This window comes from Pholis gunnellus (assembly GCF_910591455.1).
Source record: "Pholis gunnellus genome assembly, chromosome: 14".
NCBI classification, from domain to species: domain Eukaryota; kingdom Metazoa; phylum Chordata; class Actinopteri; order Perciformes; family Pholidae; genus Pholis; species Pholis gunnellus.
This window is the reverse complement of record NC_136541.1, coordinates 24109529-24129836: the sequence shown is the minus strand read 5'-3', so window position 1 is coordinate 24129836 and position 20308 is coordinate 24109529. Positions and strand designations below refer to the sequence as shown.

At 39.7% G+C, this 20308-nt stretch overlaps 1 protein-coding gene across 2 annotated transcripts in view; it reads left to right on the top strand.

The window, feature by feature from the left end:
• The first annotated feature begins 10318 nt into the window (after positions 1-10318).
• The window catches only part of LOC306706345 (solute carrier family 12 member 7-like), a 28414-nt gene continuing 18424 nt past the window's right edge, over positions 10319-20308 (top strand). The window contains exons 1-4 of one of the 2 annotated variants that reach the window (XM_079173380.1): positions 10319-10459; positions 10959-11123; positions 18393-18484; positions 18840-18971. In XM_079173380.1, coding sequence (XP_079029506.1) covers positions 10976-11123; positions 18393-18484; positions 18840-18971 — 372 coding nt within the window. In that variant the 5' untranslated portion in view covers positions 10319-10459; positions 10959-10975. Of the gene's footprint in view, positions 10460-10648; positions 11124-18392; positions 18485-18839; positions 18972-20308 lie in introns of those variants that run through there. The other variant, XM_079173379.1, reaches the window with a different exon arrangement.

Below are 20308 nucleotides of genomic sequence, written 5' to 3'. Positions count from 1 at the left end.
CGAGCACACATGTGTCCCTGTCAGTCCCCCCGTAAAGCTACAGTTGGTCACTTTAATAAAAATAACTTTTTGTCACATCTGCTCAAAATGTCCTGAGAGTAGGTGAGGTTCCTCTTCCTCATCTTAGTTTCTTAATATCATTTGCAAGATTCCATTGCGCACGAAAGAAAACAACCAATCAGAGGCGAGGAGTCTGTCAATCACCTGCGGCGAAGCACAACAACTCCAATCAAACTGTCAAACTATAGCAGCGCTGAGCAAATATGAATCAAGGTTTTGTCAATGTATTGCCTGTTTCTCTCCTCCAATGTTTTCAGAATCCCCTTTTAGTGTACTGTTAAGCTGTACAATGAGAACGTTTGCTCCAGAGGTGTTTTGTCTGTGCTCGACTGCTTTCAACATGGCGGGCTGGTCGCAAACTTATCAAAATAAACAATTTCCTCCTGTAGCTATTGATCTTTCTTTGTGCTAATGTTCAAAAGTATGAGCATTTAAATGACTGGGAGATACGCAATTGGGAAAACATTTACCAGGAATTGTCTATAAACATGGGAGAGTATCTTCTGAAACAGCATTTAATAATGGCTCTGAAATGGACATGACCATGTCCCTGAATCCATATCATTATGAGCCCAGATGAAATATGCTGGGTTCGGGCCAGGTCTCCTGGAGAAAATGGGCAAGCATCGCAGTGCTGTCAAAATTCACACAACCCTGTTACAGAGGCGACCATTGGCGCAGGACGTCTGTGATCTGCTGCAGTCAGTTAGCCAGCCTGTCAGTCTGCCAACATGCGAGCCAATTAGTGTTTCTTTTCAAGCATTTAGAGTAGGCAGGCAGCCCTTCATCATTGTGAAATTTAGTTTGAACGTCATAACTCTCAGTCAGACAGGCAGCTAGTTTTGTCAGACAAATAGCCACCAACTTAGCCCGGTTTACTGGAATGGACTTGTTTGGCTGTCATTCAGGCAAAAGCTTTCCAGGGTTTTCAGAATACTGGTTTCTTAAAGGAATAGTTTGACATTTTTGGAAACCTGACTATTCATTTTCTTATAGGGAGTAAGAGCGATCGAGATCAATACCATTTAAATGTCTACAAGTATATTTGACAGGGACCACATATAATAAACTCATATACTTGACATTTTATGCATAATATAGAAAGGTGCAAGGAATTACAAACAGTATATACATACAACACGCACTCTAAAATACTGTTCATGCATAGTCACAGGATGAATACATTATTTAAAGCACAGTTGTGGTTGTTTGATTATTTAACAATTACAATTAATGATTGCATTCTTGATTTAAAAAATTGAAATTGACAGTTCCACATTTTTAGCTGAAGAGTAAAGGGCAGAATTGATCCTTTGGGGGACACCCATTGTGTTCATTCTTGGAGATGACAGCACAATATTAATCCCTACACATTGGCTTCTGTCTTATAAGTAAGACTCCATCCACTTAATAGCATTTGAAGAAAAGTTAAAATCAGAAAGTTTGGAAAGTAAAGTGGTATCCATCATCTCCTCCAATTTACGGCAAGAGAAAGAATAAGCGTATTATAGGAGATTACCAACTATTACCCTAAAGTCCGTTTCTCAACTCGCTCATGCACTCGAGTCTTTGTCGAGCTTTGACATTTTGCCTCTGAACGTCTATAGCTTATAGGAATGCACTGTGTTAATAGTTTATTCATCACACACAGGAATGAGTCCTAAAAGCCAGAAATGAGTTCCTGTTTTTGCTCTTCCGTTTCCCTTGTCTCCCAGTAAATGGGTTTTTGGATCGATGCCTGATATAAGGTCTGCAGTTAACACAAGCTTGAGACTTTTGTCCTACGGTATGAAATACGTCAGTAAATACTGGACTCCTGAATTTTGAATCTTTTATGTTTCTTAAAGAACAAGGTTGCTGACAAGTGGTTCAATGAGACAACAGAGGTTGTCGAGGACATTAAACATCATCATGCAGATTAGTCCGCCTTCACAGCCTCGTTGTCTCGCGCTCATGCTACCGGGGTCTTGTTTGTTTGTAGCCTAACGTTAGCTTTTTTTTCTGGCAATTGCATTTACCCTTCAAATATTTTAAAAGTGGTGTTAATTTATGAAGATTATCTTGCTGAACAAATTATGTAGTTATCATAAAAGTCTGTTGTCCACAGTTTGTTTTCTGCAATAATCCACAATGCAATGGAAAAAATCCTATTGTCTTTTTGTCGAGGGAACAGGGGCGATGCTAGCTTCCGGTTTGGTCCCTGCAACACTATTGTAAAGCCGTATGCATAGTTACTATGCATAACTACAAAGATTTTTCTGCGTTCTGTGAAACATGGCAGTGTGCAGTATTCGAAAGGGCCCAGGTGCACTGCTCGGAATTCCGAGCCCCCTGAGAAGAAAGGAAACATGGCCCCTTGACCTTGATGTGTTGAACTCAGCAGAGTATAACCTGGCATCTTTGAGAGGGCCCCTACCGAGTTTGAGGATGTACACTCCCCTCCGTTAGCCACACTGCTCAGCAAGCCACTGCATACGTTGAATGCTTCAGTAAATCTGTATCAGGGCCAAAGCCTTCACTTACAAACCAAACTAAACTAAACTGAGTCACCCTACATTGGCTCTATATTTTGAAACTATATGCATAAGTGTTATCTGATGACTCTTTAAATAATGCTAGTTACAGGTCTTGAACACTGGTATTTGTGTAAGTCTACAGCACATTCATGTGTTGCCAGTTTTAGCATTAAAACCTTTTTGATTGTGTGTGTTGGTCAGAAAAATACAGAAACGTCAAATGGACGTAGCAATTACGGGGGTTTTTGAGATGTGTTTGAAATTTGGACACAGCTGGCCGGGCCTGAAACACACCGGTGTGTGCGTGCGTTTAAGTGTGTGTGTGTGTGTGTGTGTGTTTATGTATGAATATACCTCTGTGGTTGAATGTGTAGTTCTGCATTTGTCCGTCATGTGTTGAAGTGAGGCACTTTCTAAATATGCAATCAATCTCGTGCTATATAACTGGCTCCTCAGGCGGTTAACTCCTGGGCGGACACACACCGTTTATGTGGGCGAACAATCACTGTGGACAGGATGAGAAGCACTGTGTGTGTGTGTGTGTGTATGCTGGTGTTTGAATGTGTGGTTGGACTTCCTCCTCTCAGCCCTCCACCACTTGGATTTAGATGTTATTATCTCAACATAGTTAGCAGCTGTGTTTTGGTGGCGAAACATTGTAATCATCTCCCTACTGCTGACTTTTCTATCGGGTTGAGACGTATTTATAACTGTTGACTGTTTCACTCCACTTTCTCATCACAGATGGAGAAGCTTTTCAAAGTCACAAAATCCTACTCGGTGGGCCTTTGTGTCAGTTCATTCGCCCATATTGAATCATTTCTGTTTAAGTGACGACATCTATCTAGGGATTTTATGAATTTACTCTCTGGTAGAAAGACAATATGGAAAGTCAAAGAAACACTGTTCAAACCTGCAATTCACAAAGCGAGAAAGTATATATAAAAATATAGGTAATTTAAACTTTCTCATGATTAAACAAGGCTAAGAGTTCACAGCCCTGTAAACGGCTCTGTGAGGCTGTATTTTGGCACAAAGGTGCTTTTAGCTACATGCTAACTGCAGCATGCTAACATGTTCACCGGTAACGTTTACCATCCCCATCATCTTAGTTTAACGTGTGAGAAATACAATACAACACAATACAAGAAATAAACCAACAAACCTATACACAACCTACATACATATTGTCAATTCATTCAGCTAAACCTGATATTATACTGGACTAAAGGTGCTAAAGTCGAAATTCAGAACATATCTATTGTATCCACACAGCTCTCAACATGGCTAGAGCTAAGCCCGCGGATCACAGTTTACGGTGCCAATGGCGGTAACAGTGCAAACATCGGTAACAGTGCTGAAAGAGCTAACAGTGTTAACCTGAGGGGGAACCGTATCGAGACACCTCTTTTTTAGTTAAATCAGTTTCCAAAACACCATGAGTGTTTTTCGTTTCTGCGCCTACACGTCGTCCCAGTGGGAAACATGGTTGCTGCCAATGCTCTGCCCACTCTGCAAGTGAGTGGGTGATGACAGGTAACAGAAATATATGCGAGACAGATATCTCACTCAGTCGTACGGTTTCTAAACTCCCTCGACAAACATTTCTGTTGGACTGCATACAGTAACTGGTCAGAGTTCAATGCTGCTCAGTACATCTTAAACCTTGTCTATCGCTTGGCACAATCACCCTGTTCTGCTTGTCTCGCTTGAAACTAGAACTGCCTGGCTTCTTCTTTACCTTTAGTGATTCCACTATCCTTGCCACCTATTTTTTACTCCTTTCCTATCCACTTAATAGTGCCCATCTAATAAGTCTGAGCTGACTAACTCCAGATGGAAGGTCGATGTGTAAGAAGTTTAATTCCTGAAGCGCTCTCCTGCTCTCCCATCTGTCATTTGTAGTCGTAGTGCTTGTTTGTCTTAGGCTATAGGAAGAACTGGAGGAGCGGTCTATCTGTCTGTTATATTTCAAGACGCTGACATGAAGACGATCATTGACACAAGCTCACCCTTTGCTGATTGTACTACTCATTTCATAACAATAAAAAGCATTGATGGTGAATTTTGGCTTCACCAGAGTTCCACACCTACTACACCCCCCCCCCCCCCCCCCCCCCCCCCCCCACACACACACACACACACAAACTGATCCCAAACTCAAATGATGGGCTTTGGCAGCTCTCCCTCTCCTCCCTTTTTGTTGGTAACCCACATGCAGACCTTCATTGCCAGCAGAGTGTGGCAGAGGGTCACTGTTTTACCACAGTCCCACAGGTTTCACAGACTTTCTTCTTACCCCCTGATCCTCTGCTGTTGGTCCCCACCACCATAGAATCCCCGTAGAAATTTTCCACTCGCACCAAAAATAGTTGTCTGACTGCTGGCCACGCTCGCCTGGTGCCCTGCTGTCGCTTACGGCAGGCTGAGCACACAGACGACACGACGACCAGACGATTTTCATCTTAATAGTTATAAAATTCATGAATTTATTGTGTGTTTTTTTTTACTATGACAAATGAACATCCAGTTTTTGTAAGACGTTGTGTGTGAAAAGCATTGAGAGTTTGAGAAAGAGGGCGATGAAATAAATTAAAATATCACTGGGTGTTCTGGGCATTGCTGTATGTAGAGTGGGCATGTCCCTAAAAAAAGATGAAGGGCGAGGACAAGGTAGGCACTGTATCTGATCTTCAATGCTACTATACAGTATACTACTTTGGCCCAAATACCCAATTTATTATTAAATGAAAAGCTACAGTTCTAGAATAATATGGTTGAAGGATGCACACAGTGGTGTCTTTACGGCACTCTTCACAAATACTACACTCTTAAAAATGCTCTCATCAACCCATGGGTTCTGGTTCCCAAATCAAATAATCTTTTGCCACTAAAACGTTCAACATTAGATTTGGAGAGAAAACAGAGCCTTTTATGTTTGACTGTTGGGTAGCCAACTAGCTAGCTAACCAATAATTACCAATAAATACAGATTAAAGCTACCTGTCACATACTTAACTTAACAACATATCTTAACTAGGTGGATCACCAAGAAGCATGTGGTAAGCAGTGTAGAATTGGCAACAAGGGAATCAGCGGAGTGCAATAGCTTGTCAAACTACATGCAAGGGCATTAACCGCCAAACATCACGAATGCAACTTAAACAAATTGACTTTGACGAATGGTGACCGACTTCTAGGTCCATGTACTATTATCGAGTTGTTTGAACAACTGGTCACTTACTCGTGACTTCCAGCCAAATGCGTCCGTGGTTGTTCCTAATAACTTACGTAGATAAGAAACACAAACGAGTATTTAAAAAGTAGTGACCACTACTAGCAGCCTTGACACACTGAGTCACCAATTAACACGGTCACTTGAAATAAAAAACACCTCTATGACTGCAAGTTAATAAATGCGTTAATGTAATGTAATACTCCTTTCCACCCAAATTAGGGTAAAAATGCAGGTTTTTTACATCAAAATAATTATGGTATGAACTCCTCTTCCATTGACAATAGACTGCAATTATGCCTTTCTGTTTTCTGTTTTTTTAGTGTGACGTTCGACATCACGAACGCAACGGAAAACAGGGTTGGTAAACAGTGAAATTGTTACATAGAATACTACTTACTACCTTTGTATATATATATATATATATATATATATATATATATATATATATATATATATACTGTATATGTTCTTATTCAATCTCATTTAAACTCGAATTTGTGGCTGGGATTACAAAAAGTAGCAGAACTGAAGTTGCCGAAAAAGGCACGTCAACCCTGGTGGAATGAATGCAGATTGTAACTTTTCCACTAAATACAAAAGTCAGATGTTAGTATGTGTTCGTGGGTTTCTGTCCAGTGGGAAAGGGGAAACTCTTTCACTTTGCAATAATGCTTGTCACCGGTTACGATTTCTCTGGAAAATGAAGGCCGGATTTACGGCACAAAGGAAGTGCGTGAACCATGGGAAACCAAAACAGGAAAAGAGGATAGCAGTTGTTTTCCCCAGGTAGCTATGGTTATCCCCAGGTAACCAAAGAGACTATCCTTTTTACATATTCGGAGTTGAAAAGTTGTCTGTCTCCACTTTAAATGAAGTGTATTTGGCTAATACTACTACTACTTAAAACGCCTTTAAAAATTGTGTAAACAAAGAAGTGGCTAAAGTTTTTAGTCAGATGGCAACAAAACTATCTTATGTTAATGAATGTACCCTTTCTTTATGTTTGTGTCTTTTTGTTCCTGTTTCTTATTTCATCAGAGTAATGCTGCTCTTCAACCAATGTTGTTGTTGAGAGAACAAGGCCCTGTAATGTCTGTACTTTCTGCCCATTTAATCACTTCATCACAAACACCATTTCTAAATCATTTTTTTTTTATATGGAGGATAAAACAAAACTCTATGATCAAGTAGAATGATTATAAAGAGCCTAAGGGTTATTCTAAACAACCACAAAGAACCTAAACTAAAAAGGCTGAGTACACAACCACTTGTTTTTATAGCTTTTTTACAGCTCAACAAAACGCTGCAATATTGCTTTATCTAGAAGGAAACTGCAATTCAGTTGCTATCAGTATTAATAATTCAAAGCTGGATTCTCATATTAGATAATCAGGAGAAATGAAGATCCTGGAGCCGATCCACATAGGGGCACCGCGGCCCTGATAAACATGCGTCCGCTTGCCCTGATGATGCGTTTTGCGGTCCGACAGCACAGTGCAGGCAGTTGAAATGTATTCCCTGTGATGACACGAGATCGTCCAAACCCTCCAGTATGTTTGCTCAGCTACCTGGTGTTGGACTGGGGGAGTCAGTAAACAGGTAAAAAACGCTACAAATAGAACCTAGCCACTTAAGAATATAGTCTTGAGGGAGGGCAGCCTGTTCTGTCTGCGTCAGCACTGACCTTTTTGCTGTTTGCTAAAGGGATTTGATTTCAACTCGAACTCTCTCGCTTTCCCCTGTTTTTTTCTCCAACATTCACACTTAAGCCATCTGAGAGGTATAAAATGGCAGTTTTGTCCACGGAGGAGAAGCTGGGGTAGTTCAGTTGTGGGCCAAGCAATATCCCGCCAACGATAAGCCGATTCCAGCAAATTAATGTTTGGCATTTTCAAGGTGGTTGAATGTTCTGAATCTTGCCCGAAAAATTCTAAAGCAAGCATGCATGCCTGTAAACACGCATGCATTTCAGCAGGAGTTCAGGGTCAGCACAAAACCTTGATTGAGTGCCTTCAACAGCGCTGAGACTTGTTGTCACAAGTCCTCAAGCCACTGAAGTATGTATTTCTGCTTATTACTACCTCCTGCTGTAAACCATTGCTAAAACCTATTTGCACTCATTCACCCGCTGGTTGCTCACAAAGCTATAAATGTCCTTCCCTCTGAGTTGGACATTGACCGAACCGTCTCTCAGTCTCTACTATTCACTGTCAACTTAATTGTTTAGTCCTCCATGAACCTACAGCACCCTCTGCTGGCATTACACGGGCAGACCTTGTCACTATCACTCGATGCTGTATGTGATAAAAGAAAATGTAGAACTTCTTAAAAAACTAAAGAGCTGGTTTAGAATAAGAGTTATAACATTAGTCACTTGAATGAAAACTAGAATGAAAAGCGAATGCTGACTTTAAATATTTCAAAACTCAGCTCCATCGTACTCTACTTTTCTAAACAAAGCTGAACAAACAGCAGTTTTCTTCGGTGGTATCCAGTGTGGCTCTCGTGTCCGGGAGATTATCTGGTATCAGGCCAGCAGTAGAAAGGGTGTTTCACAGTTAAACATGAGCCATGTTTGCTTTCACTGCTGTTCCAATCCACTTCTGTCCATTACGGTCTACATTTCATGGCACACTATATTTTATGTTAACTATCACAATTCTCAGCAGTTTTAGAAAAAGGCCTGCCGACGAACACTCAAAGGCAAAACAGCTGGTCAAACATCTGGGCGGCCTACATTTTTAAAAATTCAATATCACTCTACAATGTTGTGTTTAATTAAGTTTAGTCAGAGAATCATGCGGAATTGATCAACATATGATACAGCTTTGAGTCTTAACTGAGTCTTGAGTCCTCCGCCAAACTAAAACACTAAAGAAAGTCAGCAGTGTTATATAAAGTGGGAGAGTTTTCAGATCCAGAGACCGAAGTAAAGTTAATACTAAAGAAAGCTAACACTGTATCCGGAGCCAAACACACATGCACGCACACCGTCATTCCTCGATATGTCTTTGGAGAGAAAGAGAATGACAACAACATTAGCACAGTAAATATTCAGGACACTAGTGTAGAAATATATGGCTTAGAGTCCAAACAGACAAACTGCATGATGACAAAAAAATTAAGAATAAGCTAAAATGTCCCTTTAAGTCCCTTTGCCCCTCCAAGGACAATTCATGACTTAGATGTATTTCATTTTAAAAATGAAGATGTCATGGTAGTGCCCCCAAAGAAGTGCTGCCTTTGCTTGCTTTCACATATGTCATAGATGAAGTTGTGGCTCCTTTACATCTCAGTAAACGTTGTAGCCAATTTCCAAACAGGCATTATTTGGATAAAGTGACCACACATTCGGAATCATAATGGTTACTTTCTTGCTTCAAAACTTAGTCAAAACAGAATAAAACTGGTGACAAATACTAACAGCTTGCTCAAAATCTCGACCACCAAAGATTGACATCCGTCTCAAGGTACCCAGACACAATGCATTGTGGGGCAGTTGAGTATGTGAAGTAAGCTAAAGTCCCATATAATTCTTGCTAATGTAGCATACGTCCAGGAATTTCTCTAGTACACGAAATCCACATACTATACTATGTGAACCCACTGAAAACTCAATTGTACGTCATGTATGAGTAGTATGTTAGTACGTGATTTGGAACACAGCCTTTCTCTGCCAGGGGAAGAGGAACCAATCATTTCAGGAATGTTTATTAATGGAGCCACCGTTTTCATTTTATTATTCAAATATTATTATTGTTAGATTTGCCAAGTGATAAGCGTTATAGTGTCAAAATAGGTTAAATAAAATAAAATAAATGTACAGGACTAGCGTGCTATGAAAAGGAGAATTTGTATTATTTGCTGTAAAACCAGTCTATGAAACTAGAAAGGCAAGGTATAAAGAAAGAGCCATTACAAAGAAGCACTTCTTTAGTGAACAACAATTATTATTATTATTGGTTATTCTATTGTATTCTACAGTAAGCCTCAACCTGAAAACAAAAATGGCAAATGGAGTCTGGTTATATTTACTGGACCACCGTACTGAAGTGTCCAAACAGACAATGCTACAGAAGAAAATCAAGACTGATGAAGAGATGAGACATGCAAAAATACACATTCCCACCGTACACAGTACTAATTTTTCATTACTGGCATTGCTGCATATCCTACTAAAGGAGGTTTTCTATAAAAGCCAACAGTGCATCAAGATAAATCTCCAACATTCTTGTGAAAACCTTGCGTGAGAGTGCCAATAAAATCATTCCCAGAAACTGAAAACATGTCATGTTTATTTCTATCCATTGTTAATCACAAACGCAGTCCTGTTCCCCTGAGACTGTCCATTGTCTTCTATGCTGGAGTATAGTTTGTGCCCAAGGTTCTCAAGGTGTTTCCTTTGCCGGCACAATGCGAGTGCGCATGTGAGCGTGTGTCAGCACCGCTACCCATAATGCACTGTGGGGGGAAAAAAAGCAACGCCTATTTTGTTTACCTGGAGGAAGCAAGAGACAGAAGCTACCAGCCTGAAGAGAGGAAACAAAAGGAAAGCCAGTGGAACGGAGAAACAAAAGGAGCTCGTGCTTGGATTGCCCCTCTTCAAACATGAGCCAGCTGTTTTCAGTCAAAGTGGATTTGATAGGTACTCTGGAAACGTTTACAGATACTTAAAGAACTTGTTTCCCTGCCTTTTGGCATGACAAAGGTGTGAGTCAGAGAAGTGGGATGGTCAGAGCACTGGGAGGAGCTGCAGTGGTCTCCATGTATGGACTCCAACTCTGTTCATATGGTAAACAGAGGGTCACATGGGGCAATAGTCTTGGAGCAGTGGGGGGGGGGAGGGAGCAAAAGGAACAAGGAGAGAGTGAAGAGATACACATGCTGCAGGACTTTGGCCTGCCTCATGCACAGGAGGCAGTGGCACTTTCACCCTGAGTTCAGAGGACACACCATTACAAAGAGGAAATGGAACCAAAGATTTGGAGCGAGTGCCATGTTGAGGTCAAACTAAACTGCCTCACCGGAGCTTTGATTTGACTTGCTTTGGATGTTGTTGTTTTTTGTCTCTTCCCTGTGGGGGTGAAAATTGGAAAAACACAAAGTGCCATCCCCCAGACACCCACTTTGAAACTTTCTTCCAGGCAACTGAGGAGCCAACATGCCCATCAACTTCACCGTTGTGCCGGTGGAGGATGCAGAGGGCAGCGGCAACAGCGCGGCCGCTGCTGGGGGCAGCAAACCTGTCAGTTTGGGCAAAATCTTTGGGGAGGAAGACGATGAGGACAACTCACAAGGACCTCACTCCGGTAAGGACACGGTGTAAGACAAAACCTCTACTTTGGCCTGAAGAAATGCTCATACAGCTGGGGAGGCCCGCTTTTAAGACCCTCTTATTCCTGGAACCTATCCCAGCATGCACTGGCTGTTGAAATGTGCACGCTTGATGAACTGTATGCGCTAGTGTGTAATTGAACTCGTACAAACGGAAGCACACTGACACAAACAAACGCACACACAGCTTTTAAGTGTAACGTCGTTCAACAAGATAGAACTTGCAGGGCAGAGTTGATTAGTGTAGTGGCAGAGGGTGGGGTATGTTGTGTATGTTCAGGCTGATTATTTGACATGGTTTGACATAGAACCTACGCAAAAGTGAAGATACTGCACACTGCTCACTTGGAGGAAATGCAGCAACATTTCAGCTCTCTTGTTAATTTTTAACTTCTTTGCCGAAGAAAATAAACTTCCAATATACGGGATTCAGATCATTAATATTGCAGCCACTAACTATTTGCTATTTAAAGATATAGTGGATTTATGTCCCCCCCAAGCAGAGAATAAAGTCACTCTCCGATAAGCACTTTTAGTGCCGTTAGCGGTGTTAGCCACCGGCTCAGCCATCTCCATGTTAAGAGCCGTTGAGAGGCAATAGAATTACTTCCAATCTCGAGTATCGTGCCTTTAACGTTTATTTACAGACCATGTATCTCTGTTTTGTTAGCTGTCTGACTATTTGCCTACAATTGCTGTTTATATTTCGACCAAGATAATGGATTCAGTCACGATTCATACATTTAAATATGTGATTTAGTTTAACTTCACCAAATCGTATAAATTATGATTGTTCATATTTGATTGCAAGTCAAAAGCTGAGATAGCAGCTACAGAAATCTGCTACGGTAGTTTACTACCTCTGTGAAGCATTTGCTAAGTAGTTCAGCTAACCGTTTTTTTCACATTTGGATGAAGACACTGCCTCTTTGAATAATGTGGAATGATTAAAAAGTCAATTTAGCTTCAGTTAAGGCCAAAGTTGGGTTTAGAAACTTTTGAATGATGGGCCAGATTCATAGAATAATATATTATTATAGAAGTATATGAACTATTAATGATGTGCTGCTATTTGTTACACCAGACAGCCTACAGTCATGGACAGATTAAGAGACAAGATGGAAACACAATGTAAAAGCCAAATAAAGCAAGACACAGACAGAAAGAGATGCAAAAAAGACCAAAAGAAGGGCATTGCACCATCTTCTTGCATTTCTTTGTGGTCGTTTTGTGTCTCTGTAGTTGTTTATGTTTCGCTCTGTAGTTTTTTGTTTATTTTTGTGGTTGTTTGGCGTCTCTTTGTGGTTGTTTGGCGTCTCTTTGTGGTCGTTCTGCATTACTTTTTAGTCGTTTTATGCCACGTCTCTTTGTGGTCTTTTTGTGTCTCTTTGTTTAAACCTGGCAGATATATATTGGAAAGCCTCTTCACTTGTTCACTCATTAACTTCTTATATAATAGCTGTTTATTTTGGACACAGGGAAGGCACGCTAACTCGACTGCTCTTAAACCAAGTTTCGACCAAAACCTTCTTTACAGGTTTGTCTCCAAAAATCCTGCTTTCCTTTAACATTGATCATTCAGTGTTGTGTGTAATGCCACTTATCATTTTAACTTTATATTTCACCAACTAAGCTATAACTTGTTATTAGCTCTCTCTCTCTTTATCTGTCTAGTTGGCTATGGCAACTTAATGTTTATGACAAGGATGAAGAAATCTGCAAACGAGTGAGCAAGATTTCCTCAGTTTCTTGAGAGGTAATAAGCACTGAAGGTGAAGCAACGAGATCAAACTATGAATACAGATTTTGATGCTGTGGTGTCTTGTCTTCTTGCCTTTAGCTAATATTTCTGTCTGTGCATGTTGATGGGTTTAGTCACCATCAGAGATCAGTTCAGATTTCCTTGTGTTTGCTGTTCATTTTAGCGAGGCTGATCCACTGTCGGAGGGATCTACTTTGGTTCTACTCTGATGCAACATGACAGAATGCAGTGTGTTCAATAGCCAAGCATCCACAGGTGGTGAATTCCACACTACGATGATAACATGCCTTTGTTTTGAAGGCGTTGCATTTTTTACAGCAACATTCACATGCAAGGCAATTCCTGTTTAGCAGGCAGCTATGGCCTACCCTCCCCGAGGTTATCTATGAATCATTGGTTGTTCACTGAGTTATTGGGTAATTCAAACATGCCAACTGTTTAACTGAGCGTGCTAAGACCTGGAAATGAAAGTACAAATCAGTCATTTCCAGGACATTATGAAAATAAAATGTTAAAATATCTGACAAAAGATCTTATTTTTAGTGTGAAATTAAAGTCTTTTCCCACATTGTCATACAACAATCTCAGTTGCAGGTATTGTACAACCTGTCCCTTTAAAGTATTGCTCAAATCGTAGGAAGATGTACAACAGCTTTAATGTATCGTAGATTTAATGTACGTCACACAGAAACAAATCGATCATGGATGCATTTGTTTATCTCTCGACATTCAGTTAGAAGCAGTGAGATTTTCAGAATCTCTCTTAATCACAAACACACACAGGCACACAAACTGATGCCATGGACATGTAGTCACTATGCTAAGCTAGGCTAATTTTGACTGAGATATCCTGGCTTTTAGTCCCTGTGGGTTTAGTCCCAACAGCACTGGATCCTACATTTCCCAGAATGCAAGTCAGTAGCATGCTATCGTTAGGCCGAGATGAGGAGTGGGTTACAGAGGCCTGGTAGGGTCACGTCTTTCTGAAACTGAACTTGATGTGACAAATATGTGGCGTGCCCCTTTAAAATATTCATACATGTTTTTTTCCCCACTGTGAGCAAATTTCGAAAAACCAAACTGTCCCTTTTAATGGGAGCCCTGCACTACAGTGAGTACTTGTACTCTTCAGGTGTTTTATCGTAGAGGCAGAAGTCATGGAAGCTTAAGCACTCAGTGCTGATTACACAAGATGGTATCTGTAAAAACAATAACATCAGCACTATCTCCTATGACTGGTGTCGTGTTTGGTGTTGTTCCACTTCCTGCTTGAAGTATTGTTCCTTAGGCTGCACACAACACATGTGTTTTTTTGCGTTTTGCAGGTCTTGCAGAAACCTTTATTTAAGTATTTTATATAAAGCAAAAGATTTGAAGTTAATCTAAAACATGCACACTCCAATGTTTCCTATCTAAAAATTACTGTATTGGACAGTGATATCTCGTTTCTAAATGTATGGTTGAACTTCATCCCCTGAGATCAAATATTCAGTTATTCAGATGTATATGAATTTATATTAATTTACAACTTCTCTTTGACTAATTGCCAAAAAACGTTTTGACACCCCACTACTAAAAATTGCATTAAATTTACATTTCTACGGAAAAACCTGTGGTGCTAACATTAGCAAAGTACGTTTGCACATCGTTAACTAGCGTTAGCACTTCTATGCTACGCTAGCTACCGAAGGTATACTGAATGTATAAACATGCTGCTTTTGCTTTGTAATGATTGTACCAGTAGATAAAGACCTACTAGGAATTACAGGAACAGTGTTGTTCCTTAATTTCGCTGTCTTCTGTTTCGATCCCTCGGTGATGTGATTGTTCACTTTTACACTGTGATCTGTAGGCTTTAGCTTCTACCTTTCTACCTTTATCTTTTTAACCTGTTTTTGCTGCTGATCAGTTTTGCATCCTGGATATATCCTTCAAACACATATTGTAGACCCTTTGTCTGCTTCTCTATAAAATAGCTTTCTTTCTCCAAAAATGTTATTATATTTTCTAAGGGACTTCAGTTAGTGACAGTGTGGGCTCCATGGTAGCTCTGTTAGATTGCGTTTGGTTTTCCGTGCTTCATACCAGAGGAAACTGTATTTTGATTTGTACATATTGTGAAGTACTCGATGAACTAAACCTCTAACCTGCTGTTGAATATAATAAATAAATAATAAGAGATACTTAAACTTTTACAATCTATCGTGCATTCATTTAACTTCTGCATTCTTTGATAAAAGGAAGATATCTTTCTTTCAGTCAAGCATTTCATGTAGGTTTAGGATGAGACTGAAATTAGGACATAGCTTTAAATTAGATTGATTTTGTCACTGTGAGAGTTTAGGTTAAGTAGTTGAAGGTCAATGTTAATGTCAGGGAGTGAATGTTCAACAAAGGTGTGTATATATATATATATATATATATATATATATATATATATATATATATGTGTGTGTGTTGACCTGATTCCAGAGTCCAACAGACAGCTCAGCAATACTGTGACATTGTTTCAAAGGAACATGCTAGAGGAGCTGCGTGTGCACTTTACTGTTCTTGTGCATATTGCTAAATATGCCATGAAAAAAACATTATGCTGGTGACTATTTGTGTGTGTGTGTATGCAAAGTATTGTATGCTTTGCTGACAGAAATACAGTATACAAGGTAGAGAGGCAAATCATTCCTACAGCATATGTATGTGTGTTTGTGTGTTTTAGTATGCACACCACATATCCATTTGTATGTGTGTGTGTGATAAACACAGGGTTCCCTCACCATGTCATGTGCATCCACAGTACACTGTTCTTCTTATAAAATGCTCTTCACTTATCTCTGAACCACTGTCAGGTGTTGGGTTCTTCAAGGCAATAAAGAGGGGCTGACAACAGTGTGGTCTAGTGTGATAACAAACGAAACCTAATAAACTGAGACCAATGCATGGGGAGGGGCTAAAGAGACAACAATTGAGGAGCCGTTTGAAAGGCACACCATGTTACTCTGTGGTGCTCTGTCTTTACAAAAGCTACTTACAGCAAAAGGCTAACAGTGGGCGGGGCCTTAATTTGTCAATTTTTTATAATATAATTGTTACAATTTGCATAATCCAAAACACTATCTCTGGGTTCTGATGTTATCCAGGTTCCTTAAGGTCAATATTATTTTCATTCCTCCGACAGACCGTACCGGATGTAGTTACATAAAGTAAAAATAGAAGATGGTCTATTAACCCAGTGAGCACCAACTGGGATTTCAGCGTTGATTTCTGGTTGAACATCTAAGACCTATTTTCACCGTCTTTTCAACCGGCTAAAATGGGGTTACAACATCATCGTGTTACAAAACACCAATAGTTTTAAAATATTGATGGTTTGTTCAGTTGTAGGTTAAAAGAGAGATCATATTGAGTACTCTGAACGTATTTCTCCAAAGTCATATTATGTGGTCTACACGAAGACGTGATTTCAACGCATTTGATCTTTCATATAAAACGTCATAAATATGGAACTATAGACTGTGTGCTGTCAACAAGATGCTCCCAGGACATCGTAATGAGAGCAGTGTACATTCTGTCTGTATGTTCATATAAAATACTTTTGTGTGCTTACTACTGGAACACGCATGTGCAGGAACTTAGGCTCAGAAATCTTCTAAAACTTTGAAAGTTGCACTGGTCTGGAAACTCGGCACGAGACTGATAGACTAAACGTGAGGCTTCAAGCGAACAACATAATTTGTAAGTACTTGAACTACTGGATTCCAATATTGCAAACCGAAATTAGCACCATTAGTATCATTTTATGCTGCTCACAATGCTGTTAGCTTGTAGCGTTAGCATGTTAGCTGGTAGCGTTAGCTTGTAGCTACAGCAGCATGGGCCATAACATGTGTGTAGTTAATGTTGGAGACGTTATAAAATCAAGTGTTTAGGCCATTTTACATGTAAAATACACGACGGAATGCGAGTGGGGATGTACAGTTTAAATATGGAGGAAGTGAGTACAACAAAGTGTACTAATATATTGTACTATTATGTACTAATAAGAAGACATTGTTGTTTGGCTTACAGCAATATACAAACAATATAAAGTATTATACTGTGCAATATACAAGACAGTATCTTTCCGTTGAAAAACGGTTAAACAAGTCTTTTCCATAGGGTCACCGGTGAAAAGACGTTCAAAAATGGTCTAAAAGTGAAAATGTTTTTTCTAATACTTGTTTTATTTACAGATGTCAACCTTAAAAATAAGGCAGACTTTCTGAAATCGGCTCCTGTGTGGCTTTGTCAACGACATTTAAAGAAGGAAAGGGAGATTATGGTTGTATATAAAGAACATTGTTTGTTATGTTTATATTGTTGCTTAATAAATACAAATGAATTGTTGCCTGTGTCACTTAGTCTTCAATGTCCCGTAGGTGGAAACTGTTGATGTGTTATATGACTATATATTTAATTGCTACATATTGAACTCTGAGCGTTCAAAACACGTTTAAAACACGGTGATGTTTAAAAGACGTTTAAAAGTGGTTCAAAGGTGAAAGTTTTGTCAACGACTATTTGACTATAAGATGTTGATTTAAACGTTAACGTTTAGACCAGATCACACCGGAATTTGCAATATTGGGTTTCAGCTTAAAAATGTGGATGTGGTTTTTTAGTAAGCCTCTAGTCTAAATTGATGATATACTATTATTAGCACAATGTACAGGATGAAACATTTTAGTATTGCAAAGTCCGTTGAATAAATGTTTTTTCTTGTCAGTCAACAATAACATGCTTGATATGTTCGAAACTAGCAATTCTGAGCTTTTTAATGCTTGTTCCTGCCAAAGTATTTAACCAAGGACTATATTATCTTTGCTAAAAACAGAATATCTTGTTACATATCTACGGCAATGATTCACAATGATCGGCTGTGAGAAAAAACAAACAAAGCGAACATTGCTCGAGGTACTTAAAGAGACGGCCACGAGATGGCAACAGACATCAACAAGTACCACTGTAATCCCCTGAGCCAGAGGTTTCTAATTAAATCATTTATTAGTCTCAAAGCATGGAAGTCTTCAGTAATATACAAATATTGATCAATATTCATTACGATTATTACTATTTCATTGTTTTGGGGAATTTAAGTTATTTGTAACTTGGCTTTATATAAATAAATAGTGTTTTGAAGTAAAACTCCCACTAAATAGTCAACATGTAAGCAGTAAACATGGCCAAAACAGGGAACCTGCCTGAGTACATCTTTATCAAGTGTATCATAAATGTTGTATTTGAGTGTGTTTTCATGTAGTCCCTGTTGTAGTAAAGAGTTTATAGTAAAAAGACTGTACTTGCATTTTCCACTTCACTGCTACTACAACAGTATACAGATACTACACAAGAACAGTACCTGGTAATCCAGCTGCCCCTGTCCCTTGCCGCTCTATCAGAGGTGTGCATCTTACAGTATGTGTATTTGTTGTGTGTATCCCACCAGGAGACGACAGTCAGAGAGAGTCCACTCCATTCATCAACACAGACGATGACAGAGAACGTTATTATGAAGGCAAGAACATGGCCTTGTTTGAGGTAAGACAAAACAATTCTCAGAATGTCCACTGTTTATGAATGTTAAACCGTTTGATGAACATGTAAAAGGAAATCTAAGGTTACGTTGTGGAAGAAATATAAGACCTCTGAATGAGTACCTTAAACTATGTACAGGCTGCAATGTTACAAAGACGTGAGAAATATAACAAGCAGCGAAGCCACAAAGGGTCTCTAAAGTAATCAATATGTCTTAAAATCAATTCAAAACAAACCGGGAGCCGGTGGAAGGAGGCTAAAACAGGAGCGATGTGGTGGCACGTCTCGGTTCTTGTTAAAGCCGAAATGCTCTTGCTTTGCTTCATTCGTGCTTTTTTCTTTCTCTGTCTCCCTGCAGGAGGAAATGGACAGTAACCCAATGGTGTCATCTCTTCTCAACAAGCTTGCCAACTACACCAACCTGACGCAGGGTGTTCGAGAGCACGAGGAGGCCGAGTACGAGGATGGGGTCAGGAGGGTCGCTGTCATGGTGCGGACCAACGTTTTTTAAGCCCACGTGATGTTCAGTAGGGATCGTCAGTTTACACTGACACTGGAAGGCTCAACAAGGGTGCCAATACAGGGCAGTCTGTTTTGGGGCCTTTAAATGCAGTCTGTTACTCCCACCAGCCCACTGTGTTGTTATGATGCACGACCCCCCCCCCCCAAAAAAAACAACTATAGTTTCCACGTGTGTCCTTGTTCTGAAGTGTTTCATCTTCATTGTCTTTGTTGCCATCAACATAGCACTGTCTTTCTGAAATCCATTCAATGTGTGTGATTTAGTGAAACCACATTGCTAAAGAGATAACTGTTGGTTATCTAATTCATCTTTCAGGAATTAAGAAAGACAAAGGCATGATGATGAACTTCAGTGTATGACCTTCTGATTTTAGATATATGCAGTAGAATGAGTTTCTGCCAAAAGAAAAATAAATAAACCCATCTTTTGAGTTTTGCAGTCCAACAAGCTTTACATACGGCCTGGGCACAGTTTACTGTCGGCGTTGATCTTTGAGATGGTATCACGAGGTGATAAAGCAGCTTGTAAACATCTCCAATGAATGGGCTGCATTGTGGGAAAGACGTGCCGTGGTCTTTAAAGTCTTTCCTCTTGTGGGATTTATAACAAACTAATTTGTGGATTTTGCATTGCCTGTAGTACAAAAGAAGTACAGTGAACTGCTAGCTGGGACAATCGTTGGGTCTCAGATTTGGGCTTCTGGGACTGGAGCTGTGCCATCGCTGTATGGCACATACACACTGTATGTTATTGGATGGGTATTTCAACTGTAAGGAGAATCTTAGAAACTAGTGCAAGGTCTTTGCCATTTGAATAGATTATTTATAAAAAAAATGTAATTACCTTTTCTTTCAGATTTGTTCCCCTGTGATTTGTATTTACCTAGAGACACAGAGGTGAAATCTGATTGGATAAAAGCTCTCCTTAAAACAAGCTGCACTGGAAGCAGAGCAACTGAGGAAGACAGGAGCTGTGCAATGAGAACATAAGATAATGGGAAAATATTTAGAATACATGTAGTGTATTTGTGAAAAATGATTACATTTTAAAATAGCTATGACTTTGTGATTCTGTCTAGGCCAGCAGAGAAGGCCTTGCTGGCCCTGACGTTCCACCACTGGCAGATAGTGAGAGATCTATATTGAATCACTTTAGCCAGATGCCGAAAAAAGAGAATCTGTAGAATTTTCTAATTCCGTTTATAATTATATTTCCTCACATGAAAGCCTTAATGCTTTTTTAAAGTTTCTTCCACACTGCTAGGAATACAAAAAATACTGGACCCAGCATTTTTACTTTATTGA